This window comes from Apteryx rowi, unplaced genomic scaffold (genome assembly GCF_003343035.1).
Source record: "Apteryx rowi isolate R43461 unplaced genomic scaffold, aptRow1 scaffold_639, whole genome shotgun sequence".
NCBI classification, from domain to species: domain Eukaryota; kingdom Metazoa; phylum Chordata; class Aves; order Apterygiformes; family Apterygidae; genus Apteryx; species Apteryx rowi.
This window is the reverse complement of record NW_020450915.1, coordinates 180,918-193,243: the sequence shown is the minus strand read 5'-3', so window position 1 is coordinate 193,243 and position 12,326 is coordinate 180,918. Positions and strand designations below refer to the sequence as shown.

The 12,326-nt window shown below is 38.1% G+C and overlaps 1 protein-coding gene across 3 annotated transcripts in view; it reads right to left on the bottom strand.

The window, feature by feature from the left end:
- CENPC (centromere protein C) overlaps positions 1-11,777 on the bottom strand; it is a 32,975-nt gene extending 21,198 nt beyond the window's left edge. For 2 of the 3 annotated variants that reach the window (XM_026084398.1, XM_026084399.1), the window contains exons 1-10: positions 11,700-11,777; positions 9,649-9,695; positions 7,958-8,019; positions 7,490-7,587; positions 6,305-6,395; positions 5,925-6,201; positions 4,773-4,979; positions 3,770-4,155; positions 2,245-3,106; positions 936-974 (exon numbers count right to left, since the gene is read on the bottom strand). In XM_026084398.1, coding sequence (XP_025940183.1) covers positions 936-974; positions 2,245-3,106; positions 3,770-4,155; positions 4,773-4,979; positions 5,925-6,201; positions 6,305-6,395; positions 7,490-7,587; positions 7,958-8,019; positions 9,649-9,695; positions 11,700-11,762 — 2,132 coding nt within the window. In that variant the 5' untranslated portion in view covers positions 11,763-11,777. Of the gene's footprint in view, positions 1-935; positions 975-2,244; positions 3,107-3,769; positions 4,156-4,772; positions 4,980-5,924; positions 6,202-6,304; positions 6,396-7,489; positions 7,588-7,957; positions 8,020-9,648; positions 9,696-11,290; positions 11,378-11,699 lie in introns of those variants that run through there. The other variant, XM_026084400.1, reaches the window with a different exon arrangement.
- Positions 11,778-12,326: the final 549 nt, after the last annotated feature.

Genomic DNA, 12,326 nt, shown 5'->3' with positions numbered 1-12,326 from the left:
CTGCACCATGATTATAAAAATCACCTTAAAAAAATGTTTTACATGCTGCAAGGGAAGGGCAGAAAAAYAGTTTATAATTTAGTTTTAAGTATCCTGTCATAAAACCTTCCCCATAATCTGACAATAATTAACATGCATGCACTTCCACCAGAGAGAAATTCTCCAGCAATCAAGTTATTTATAAGTTATTTATCAAGTTATTTATTTTTATATATATATTTATAACAGGACTTTAATAAACAGCCTTAGTGTTAGTAACCTTCCCTCCTTCCCCCCCTCATCTTTGACTTCGCTTCACTGCCATTACAGTGGCAACAGATCAAGTTGAGCAGCTGAATGTAGCTAGGACCCATAAGAACTCCAAAAGGAGCATTTTAATTCTGTATCAGTGCATCAACACTTTGTAGCACCAGTTTGTCCAGTTGAAGTCTGCAGTAGGGTCATTTAAATTAAAATACTAAAGATTTCAGTAGAATTACAACATAAGAATTCAATAAATCCAGACTGTCACTTCCATTTGCTTTCTTATTAAGTTCCCTTCCCACGAAGGAGAAGGTACATGCTTATCTACCTGCACAGAGTTTGCATTCAAGATACTGCTACATACCCTACTTAATGGCAACGAAGTTAATGGATACTCATGCAGTCGTTACCAGATCCTGGAGTGCAGTATTTCTGTTTAAAAGTCACATGCTAAGGTGGAAGCAAGCTTCAAAGTAAAAAATCCCCAAAGGCAAAAAATCCTATTGTGACAGCTTATTCACCACAGGAAAAAGGATTTTATTATTTCATTAGCTGTATTAGTACAAACACCTAGATGTCTCAAGCATGAATCATGATCCCTTTCTACTAGATTCTATATTAACACAAAATAGAACATAGTAATTATAACAGGGGGATTAAATGTAAATTTTACAGACGACTGAAGAAATTACCTTCTACGATTCATAGCTTTCTCAGCTGCAGAGGAATCTCTAGAAAAGAGACAATTATTATTACTGTGTGTACTGGAAGTGAATAATTTTGCTTAGTAAAAGGAACCATATAAAAGAGGTTTTCAAAAAACCAGCAATACAAAGAACAAGAAGTACTCAACTATACTATCTAAAGAAACTTCCTGTTTTGATTACCAATCATAAGTAAAGTCACTTCCATTAAAAACATAATTAATTAAAGAATTAAATATTGTATGGTCTGAATTTATAAACAAAGTAACACACACAAAATTAATATTATAGTTTTCCACTACTATGAAATCTAATGTCTCATAAGCATTTTGGTTAGTTTTATTAATATTTACATTTACACTGAAGTAGTAGTTTCTAAATACATCCACACGCCCAGAGCTTACTGGAAGGTGCACCCACTTCTCCCATTGCACTCCACTTCATTTCTCTAGCCTCACTATTCCAGATTCTAGACATCTCTGCTAATATCCAAGGGCTCTGATTTCCTCCCAACTCTGGCTATCCTACTAATGGACTGCTTGCAATAGTAAATTTACAAAACAGTGTAGGAATTCTAAAACCAAGATTCTCATAACAGTATCAAAAAACTATTTCCATCAATCTCGGCGTTAAAAAAATTATAATATAAACAGATCAAATTATGCAGCATTCTTATCCCTCATAAAAAAATGTATCTTCCAGTTGGCAGGGTATTCCTGAAGTACACTATAAGAGTGCTTTGCACCTTCTTCTGAAACACTGGGCGCTGAGAGGTTACTAAACTCGATGAATTATTCATCTTAGTTACCTGGCATATGCTCAGTGTTCTGTAAAAGAATTTCCCATGACCTCTACCAAAAAATGACTCAAAATTCAACTGAACAGTACCACTTAATACATGACTAGCTGCATTTTAAACAGCCACAAACATAAATTAGTTGTAATATTTTCTCTTGAGAAGTCTCCTCTGCAACTTCATAAGACAGACTGGTATCTTAAAAAGTTATCCTACGGGGATTTTTTTTGCTTTTTAACACTGGATCTGTACTCAAATCTCAAAAGAACACTGCAAATTCCAGTGCAAGCTTCCTTATGTAGGAGTGATTACTAGATTTGGCAGCCTACCTTTGCTAATAGGATGTTAATTACGCCACTGCATTTCTCTACTAGCTATTTAATCAGGCTGAAACTATCATATATTTCAACTATGCAAGTACTGCTTAAAAGGTAACAAAACAGGTTGCATTAACTATCAAGTTACACTGCATTTTTTAAAGGAATTAAACAAATCACTTACTGTGATTCATGTCGCATGTTACGTTTTCTTTTGTTACTTTTTATTTTAACATCCGATGGCCTGTTTTTTTTTCCCACCATGTCCTGCACAAAAGAGTTCTCAGAATCTGTTGTATTTGGAGGCTCAATGTCCTCAGATTTTGAGCACACACTTTTATGGGCTTTGCAATGAATCTCTTCAGGTATCTTCCTTGAAGACTTAGCTGATGATCTCTTCTCAGAATTCCACACAGTGTCTGTGAGATTCTGCAGTAGCTCTTTGGCTTTTACAGGAGTTTTGTTATTTGTACCACCAAGTGATTCTAATGAATGCAAAACATTTTTACGTTTTTCAGTGTTAGCCAAATTCTGAATCTTAGAAGTCTGTAATTTCAAATGCAATGGTGATGCAAACACTTCATTTAACTTCACGGACTCTCTTTCAAGCCCTTCTTCACCAGGTTCACTTTCAGAACTCTCCACTGCTGGTAATAGAGGCTTTCTATTGCTACCTTTCTTGCCAAATGCTTTCATTTTCTTTCTGGCACTTTCTGACAGCTTCTTAGCTATTGTATCTTTTGAAAGTTTCTGCTTAACATTTTGTTTCTTGTGAACTAAATGCTGAGAAGTTCTTAAAGTGGACTGCATGTAGTTTGAAGACTTAAGATTCTTTTTTGGCCAAACAGTCTGCTCCTGTTGATCTCCAGCTGGAGGCATAGATGAATCCTCACTTGGCATCACCTTTTTTTTACATCGTTCTGCATCAGATGCTTTTGTGTCTAACCCAGACAGTGATAATAACAGCTCTTCATCTTTTGGTTTCCAGGATGTGCCTTTTCTCTGTTTTGGAGAGTCTTGCCTAAGTGCTTCCTTTTTAGCCTTTTCTATCAATACACAAAACACATGGATATTAATTCCTTTTCAACATAAAAATTTGAAGAAATACTTTTACATGTGAACACATAAAATTTAACCAAAGGATCATACAAAAATAAAGTATCACAAAAGCAGGTTTTTCCCTGATGAATAATAAAGCTTTCTCAGCACTACAGTCCATGGAGAATTCAATATAGAATTTTTGGTGAACTTAGTGTATTTCCTAGCAAGAAAAAAAAGACAGAAATGTTCACATTCAATCTGCTTTCCAGTTTTCAGTTCTTCCTGCTAAGAAACCCTTCCCAACTAATCCTCAAAAACTAAATCCCAATTCACAACACACATCTTAATCTTCTTCCTAGAGAGACAGGAGTAAAAGCTTGAAAGTACCTTCCTGCTTCACTCCATTTGTAAGAAAATGAGGATTTTTCATCACTGCTAACTTAATTTTTAACCTCTTAACAGGAAGGGCTACAAAAAGAAATGAGCAAAGACATTCTCTCTTGTTGCCTTACATAAACCCAAACCTCCTAACTGTGCACCTGCAATATTAATTAAGACTCTGTTAACCTGTCTCATCTCCTTTATCCTCCTCATTTCCCAAAAAAACAAAAAGTCCAGTAATACAATGACCTGAAATGAAAAGCCTGAAGACCTGTTAAATAACTCACCCATATGAGTGCTGCTTTGCCTTTGAGATTTAAGGACTTTTCCTTCCCTGTCAGAAGATACTATCTCTGATTCTGATGTACTCCTGAAGTCAGGTTGCACTCTGACATCCAAATGACGCATTTGCTGTTTATCAGGTGCATCAATCTGTACCTTTCTGTTCTTCCCTTTCTTACTTTCTGTCTTCTGCCTTTCCAAGGACTGGGATTTCAAAGCAGGAGTTGCAGAGCCATCTTTTTTTGATTTTTTGTTCTTCCGGGGTATTGAAAACCAAGAATTAAAAGACACACCATCTGATTCATCAATTAAAAATTCACATTCATTTTCTATTTCTAAATCTTGATCTTTTGCAAGAGGAGGTGATGGTGGTGATATTGAGGCTGAATACCTACAGAAAGGAGGGACAAAGTATTCATATGAACGGGAAAAAAATTTTTGACTTTCAATCTTGTAAATCCTGGCGATGACTGCAGAACACAGAAGCATGCTACAGGATACTATCCAGAACAATGATTACAAAGGCCATCATTCATCGCTTTTAATCTTCCAAAAGGAGGACAGCATCTGCTTTTTCTTTCTTTGTCCTGATACCCATAACTCATCGTTTCTCAGATGCTAGATAAACAACTTCCTACCTAACTGCTCAGATCCATACCTGCTCTAAAAAAGAGACTGCTTGATCACCACTAACTTAAGAATCACATATACTTTGCCTGAATCCTCCAACCTACATATCAAAACCTCTCAGGCTCAATCTGAAAAGCTTTTTAAAAGCTGTACACTATTTCGCTGGCAGACAAAAGAAATACCATTATTAAACTATAATTGCACAAAGAGTTCAAACAGCTACTTAAAACCTTCCTCAATTTGAGCTTTTCAGTAATGATGGACTATCCCAACACATCATCCTATACCATATTTATAGGTAAAATTATCTTATTCCAATACTTAGGACTGGATTATTTTACTAACAAATTATGTTCCATGCTAAGCCTCAAAATACACCTTTTTCCAAGCGTTCCTGTCGTTACAGCTGCTAAAAATGCTGAAGAGAAAGCAGACTTCTTTTTCTGTACAGAGGTTATAGCAACATGGTCTGTTCCTTGCACCAGAACAAGCTGCTCGTTTTTCCCAGTTTGAGATCCTCCCAAATCTTCAACTTCTGCATGGCTCTTAACCGCAGCTGGAGTATTTTGCTCATCAAAATGTAATCTAGATACGAGAAACAGTATTTAAATGCAATGCAATGCTATACAATCCTGAGTGCACAATAAAGTATCTTGTTGACGGACAGCGACTCTCACTTTCTCCTGCTGACACTGTCTCACTTTTTATGAATGAACTTTCATTTGGTAATTTGCTGGAACGCAGGTTAGTGTTCCTACTTCCAAGTGTAGTAGTTAGTGTCCTCATCAGTAAGGCAACAGGGTTAACCTGAGACCCTCGAGCAAAGCAAGGGCTGCTCGACAATCCAAACATCTAATTTTAAGAGAAAGCGCTTCAAAAATTGTCAGATCTCCTGGATACTGGGTGCACTCTTGGATGAGACTCTTCCCAGTCTCATCGCACCATGGGTCAGTGGGACCACTGTCTCTCCCTCTCTGTGAGCACCCCCAGAGATCCGGTCCTCCAAGAAAGCAAAACCATGGCCACGGCAGCTGGCCATGAGAGCAACTGGGCTTCCAGTTTTCCAAAGAGGAAATCCCTCAGTGACCACAACTGATGTTATTCTACTCTGTATAAAACATTCGCATATTTTCAGTGAGAGGAAGAATGACTGCTCATCTCTGCTTTAGCAAAATTTTTGTAGCTTTTAAGGTGAACCCTGTCAACAGGATTCACTGAAAAAAAATCTAGAATATCTGAGAAGCTGACAGTTTGGGGCACTTTTCTGGATAAAAAGAGTTCAAACCCATTCTGGCAGGTATTCTGCACTTGGATACTGCGCTTCTGGAGGTTAACTCTAATCACCAGAATACTTAATAAAAACCACTACTACCCCCTGCAACAGCATTCTAAATCCAAATGTGAAAATTCTCTCCCTGGTTGGAATTTCTTTTTCTAATTCACAAATCAAACTCATAAATGAGTAAAATCACTGTGTTAGTTTACCCTAAAATGAAAGAAAGAAAAAAAAAAAAGTTCAGCTCTACTTACATATGGACAGGAGAACTTATAGCTTTCTCCACAAGAAGAGGTGATCCCACAACCTCATGATCATCCTCAAAGACTGAGAAGTTGGCAGGACTTCTGCATAACACTTCAACATCTTTTAATATGTTATTTGTTTTGCCAGGAGATCCAACAAGATCATTGATGTCTGCACTGACATTTTTATTTGAGCTTTCTCCTTTAGACACAGGACTCTCTAATTTGTTAGCATCAGATACATAATCACGTATCGCAGGCTTCAGGTGTGATTCAAGTGACCATCCTGCCATATATATTAAATAGTTTCAGTTCCTCCCCTCAAAACTGTATAAAAATCCCAAGAAATAGTTACCCCAAACCCTGAATTGGATAATGGTGGTACCAACCTTTGCTAATGACTGTTTTTAGTGGTGATGCAGATAAGGAGTCTGCAGAATTACAGGCGCTTTTCACAGAGTTCGTTAAACCTGCATTTGGCTGCCATATTTGATAGAAAATAATGAGACAAAGGAAAATGCTTGATACAGTAATAGAAGAAGTATTTTGACAAAAATATAAATTTTTAAGGACACAATTTTCTTCCTCAATTCTTCCTCAACTCATTTAAAGCACAGTTCTAATTCAATTGAACACTTCACTTTTCTATTATTTGAGACTTTCAAGAAAGTAACTGTAAATTTCAAACAACAGGTAACACAGTGTATACCCTAAAAATAAATTTGCAGCTTGTAGAGAATTCCTGCTAGTTTAGAAGTTATTTCTTCTCTTCAATGGAATGAATTAATTTAAACAATCTAATTCACCTTTATTAAATTAAGCTGTGGTTTTGCAAGAATTACTTTGAAGAAAATATAGTATTGTATCATCAGACTAAAATACACAAATTCCATTACAAAAGCTGTCTGTTTTAAACTCTCCTATTAGCAGAATATCCTGCTTTAAAAAAACTCTATAATCAAAATATTAAAACCAAGTAGACCAGGCTGCAGACACAAACTACATTATTTGTAACATTTGCTCAGACAAGATTCTAACAAGTCCTTTGACTTGTTTCTTCTGCTTCCCAACAAAGTTACAGATATACAAAGTCATTTTACAGAGAGACAACTGATTATCAGGAGCTGACAAGCACCTTTTATAGAAGGATCATCTTTCAATTTTACTGTCCATTTACTACATCCATTCATCTGGAAAAATGACCGAGGCCAAGTTCAATGGATTTCAAGATAGCCATACTCACCACCTGCTATAAAGCAGTGTGCTTGAACCTGAGAATGTTACTATCCCAGACAAAATGCTGAGAAAGCTTTCATTAGCAAAAGTCTAAAAAAAGAGGCCACCAAAAAAGCTTTGTTAAAGAATACTTCCCTTTTATTATAGCACAATTATCTAAGTACCATAATTACCATTATACCAGAAGGTTAAATTATAGCCAATATACTAATATTTATGACATACAGAGCTTATTCACCCAATGCTCATATACATCATCGCAGTCCTACAGAACTATATACATACCAAAGTAAAACTGTACCCAACAGTATGCTATGACACTAACGAAACTAACTTACCTTTTCGCTTTGTATTGAAGTGCCCTTTTTGTTTCTGACAACAGGAGTTGAGCAACATGTTGTACTTGGAGAGTTTATTGTAACATCACTACCACAACCTATAAAGAAAAAACTGTAAGTACAGGATACTTGGAATTGTACAGGTTTTGAGTTTGTTTCAACAAGTCACTAAGACTTGTCAAGTTCAAATAAATCTAAATAAGAAAGAAATAATAAAGAAACCAGTTATTCAGGAAAAATATTACCTCCCAAGATGGCTAAAACACAGTTTTAAGGGGTTGGAGGTTGGGGGGGGGGATGCTGTTAAAGATTGTGATACTTTTGATGTGATGAAAAATTGAACCTTTTTATTTTTATATATTTTAATTTCTATTTATTTACCACTGCATTTGATACAGGAAAGAAAATGGTTTTTTTGATTTTTAAATTTAACTGGCAAATTAAGCACAGCCTCAAATAATAGCTTACTTTCAAAGCAATCTTGTATGATTTTCAGGATGTTCTGACCTGGCTGTACATCAATCTGTTTCCTAGAAAGAAAAGAAAAAAATTATTTTCAATACACAATACTAATTAATCCCATCTAACCTGGCAATATAAGAGCATCTGCAGCAAACATTAAAGTTGTTATTACTTAATATTTTACACCATTATTTCCACCAGTCCCAAATTCAATAGCTTTCACCTACCATTTCCATAGATAGATACATGCATAGAAACTTGTCTAAATAAGCACTGCAGGAGAAAAAGTCCCTCTGTCACTGAATATGATGGGAATGAAGAAATACCTCTACATAACAGAAAATATACAACAACTGGAACAGCCCTCAGGTAACGCAACTTTGGGCTGAACAGAGTTTCTGGCTTAAAAAAAAAAAAAAAAAAAAATCAGTCCTCAAGTAGTATTGTCTGCACAATGATCCAACCTCAGCAGATACAGAAATGAAATTTGTGCAGCACATATCTCCTCACAGAAACAACCACCCTTCTCTTCTCTTACTACCACTCAACCAGTTACTCTTAGCTTTTATGATACCTTTGACAGCAAGAGCTGGCTTGATGTTTCAAATCCGTAAGCAAGCATCAAACCAGCTCAAATGGTTAGGCTGCTATTTCTTGTCTTCTCTAAGGGAAATGAAAAATGGCAGAAGAGATCCATGAGCTATACCATTTTGATGAAAGCAACAATAAAAAAGCCACAGACCATTTCTTCCATATGATTATTTTATGTCTTCTAAAACAGATAATTTGGTAGATTTTTTCTCTCAGTAAACTCATGAAACGCATGTCTAAAAACGGATTCCAGTAACACAAAGCTCGCTGACTTCTGACATTCCTTTAGAAAAGACTACAGCACAACAAATACTCAAACTAATCTTCAACATTTACCAGAAAGGGCCAAACTACACAAGTAGGAACTCTGCCTGCGCTTCATTTCTCTACTTCCTGAAAGGAAAAATGTTTGCATGGACTACTGTTTCAGTACTCAACTAGTCTAGCTAGGGTAGCTTCAGTATCTCTACACCACAGTTTGCCACTTTAACAGAGGACTGCAAAGGAAAAGCAATCGAATGAAATGGAAGAGTCTAGGAAGGATACAAAGAAAAAAATATATATATATACACACATGCACATATATATAAAAAAGTACATTTAATTTATATTAAATATATACATATACACACATGTCTATTTTTTAAATGTAAGTGACTTAAATTATGTAAATAAGGACTCTATCCTGTGGACAATCTGTCACTAGATGTCACGTTGATTATTGACTTGAACAGCGTTCTCTGTCATGGAATTGCTTTATCCATTCTCCACTCTGCTGCAAATGAAACAGCAGTAATACCTTTGCACCCAAGAGGTCTAAGAGGAATGTATGCACTGAGGTAAGACAGCTTCAGAAGCATATTAAACACTACTTTTTCCAACCAAAGTGGAATACTCCAAGCTTCAGTAAGACACTGTATTCTCTCCCCCAGCACGATTTGCTCCTCTCACCACTAAGAAATACAAAAACTTTGGGAACCACTGTATAACCAATTTTAAAAGATACACTCCTGTAATTTTGACATTAAGTTCACAGAAATAAATCAATGCAACTTTTCCAAACAATACTGTCTAAAATTAGAATTTTAAATATAAATACAAATTACCCTCCTCCGTGGCAGAATCTTGCTCTGTAGTCTTTCTTAAAATGATTCTGTTAAGAAAAAAAAAATCAGTTTTTACCAAGCATGTTGCCACTTGATGAAAAAGCAAACAAAAAACAACTTCCTTTTTCTCATATAAACAAATCTTGAGGATTCTTGATTCATCATAAAACCAGCAGGAGTTACTGCAGCCCTATTATTCTTAGAACCCTGCAGTTCTGATACACGTGCCCACTACCCCTCTAACAACTGCCAGGAATTCAGCTTTCCTTAAGAATCACCAAGCATGTGTTGTATTTAAATTAACTGTGAGACTTATATGAGAAAAATCTTACAGAATCTAAGGGATTAGTTAACTTTTCTAACTATTACCATTATAGAAATACTCATCTTAATAAAGAAAAGGGATCAACGACCACAAAGCAAACTAGAACATAACCTTACAACCCAACTACTGCTCTGTGGAAACTGCTCACATGGATATTCTTACCCTCTATTTATCACAAGCAAGACCATGCTGACAGGCAGTTACAACATAACAACTGTTCCATGGTAAAATTACCACCTTGCTTAACTCCCAGTACTTGGTCACCTACTCAAACCCCAAGTATAATCAAAGTCACTTGAATACCATGAGTTCAGTCATCTATTATCACAACCTGAGTAATTCAAATGACAGTTAGTATAAGCATAACTCTCTATATCAACAAATGAAATAAAGCCTACTGAGTTGGAAAGAGGCAAATGCTGTAGAGGAGAAAAACAGGAAGGAAGGGTAAGATAAAGAAAATTCAGTAGGCTAAGCAGAGCGTAGTTTTTCACCAATGTGACCATAAAATGTTTTTTGAAAATTCTAAATGTTTAACTGAAAGTTATGACCTCCTCCAATCTGCTGCTGCTGGAGTAAGTGTATGTACAGTATGAAGATCGTGTAGTCCTAATGCCACAAAATTCAACATGCTCTTCCTAATAATTTTGCCATACTGAAACCACTTCATATCTTTCCTGACAAAAAGCGATGGCTTCAGCTAGGATTTCTTTCAGATACTTCTGCGGATATTACTTCTGGTAATAAAAAATGACCGAAAAGATCAATTTATTCAAAAAAAGGATTTCATTCCACTGCAGATCTTCAACTTAACCTTAAAACTGCAGGATGAAATTCCACATCACTCAGCGAATCGACTGACTAATAACACAAAACATTGTCCCTTCACAAAAAGTACGGAAATGTACTCTGCAGTGAGCCAGTCACTCAGGCTCGAAGCTCTTCATCTCGCAAGTGCAGTATAGTCTAGCGGCAAGCAACCTTTCATGCAAAAAAAAAAATGAAACCTTCCTTAAGAAACCTAGCAGAGCTTTTAACAGTTTATTGGTGATTAGGTTAATGCTCCACTGCACATAAAGAGCTTTTAAAATTTTATCCCCCTATCTCTGACAGTGGTCTGTAGGGGGAAGCTAGGTACCTCTCTAATACGTCTAGATGAGACTTATTGATTCCCTGTGGCCCCGCCCGCCCGCAAGCGCGCTGAGGAGACGGGGGGGGCAGGGTAGGGGGACGCGCCCCAACCGTTAGCGAGGGGAACGGCCGCCCGCGCGCCACGCGACAGCCGCTGCCCGCGCGACTGGGCTCGCGCCCTCTCACCAACGCCTCCGCCATCCCGGGCCGCCGCCGCTGCCACGACGAGAACGAGGACTGCCGGCCCTGCAGCCCGGGCACCGGCGACGCCGTCTCCTCCTCTCCCCCCCCTCCCTCCCCGTTTCTTCTCCCTCCCGCTCCTTTCAAACCTCGGGGGGCTTTCCCGCTGCGCGCGCGCGCAGGCAGCGGTACCGCCCCCACCCCCTTCCCCCCACCCCATTGGTCGGCGGCAGCCGCGCGCCGGTGAGGGCTGTTTCTCTGCGCGCGCGCCAGCGCCTCCCCCATCGCCGGCCGTTGCCGCGCGTGCGCAGGAGCCTCCCTCCCTCCCCACTTCCCCGCCTCAGGCGGGGCGGTGCTTTTGTCTCATGTCGCAGTTGCCTTTACTCCCCTCTTTTCCCAGGAAGCAGTTGCTAACCTGCGCTGTCCTTAAAGCGCAGAACGGGGCAAGATTATTCGGAGGATCTGCCGAGTCTGTCATGATACCCTTCCCCGAGTATTCATCCCCTTCTCTCCCTCGGACAGGTATCCTGGCAGTCACTCCATCTTTTTTTTCTCCCCTTCCTGGATAGCACAAGGATCAATTTCAGAAAAGTTCAAATAATCAGGTTTCTAAATGCTCCAAAGTATCTGCAATCACCACAGGGTTTTGAATTTTGTTCTTTAAGCATTACTGAAGAACGCACAGAGAGCTATTGCTAAAAGAACTGGTTGAGAGCACACGCTGCTACAATAGCCAGCCCAAAATACATTTTAAAAAGACACTTTTTAGAGTGCACCACACACGACTGAGTTCACCTGTTCCAGTGTCATTTTCAACCTTGCCAAGCAGAGGTGCCGGTACCTATCTTCATAAGCTCCTCTGTAACAATTCAGTCAGATTTTGCCATTTAAATGAAATGAAAAGAAAATGCATATGAAATTCTGCAATCTGAAATGTATACAAAACCTGAGACCGTGGACCTGTCCGCAGCAGTACTGAGAGATGACATGGAGAATTCACTTTCACCTGCGCAATTGCACCTCTCTTTTCTGCTGGGACTAG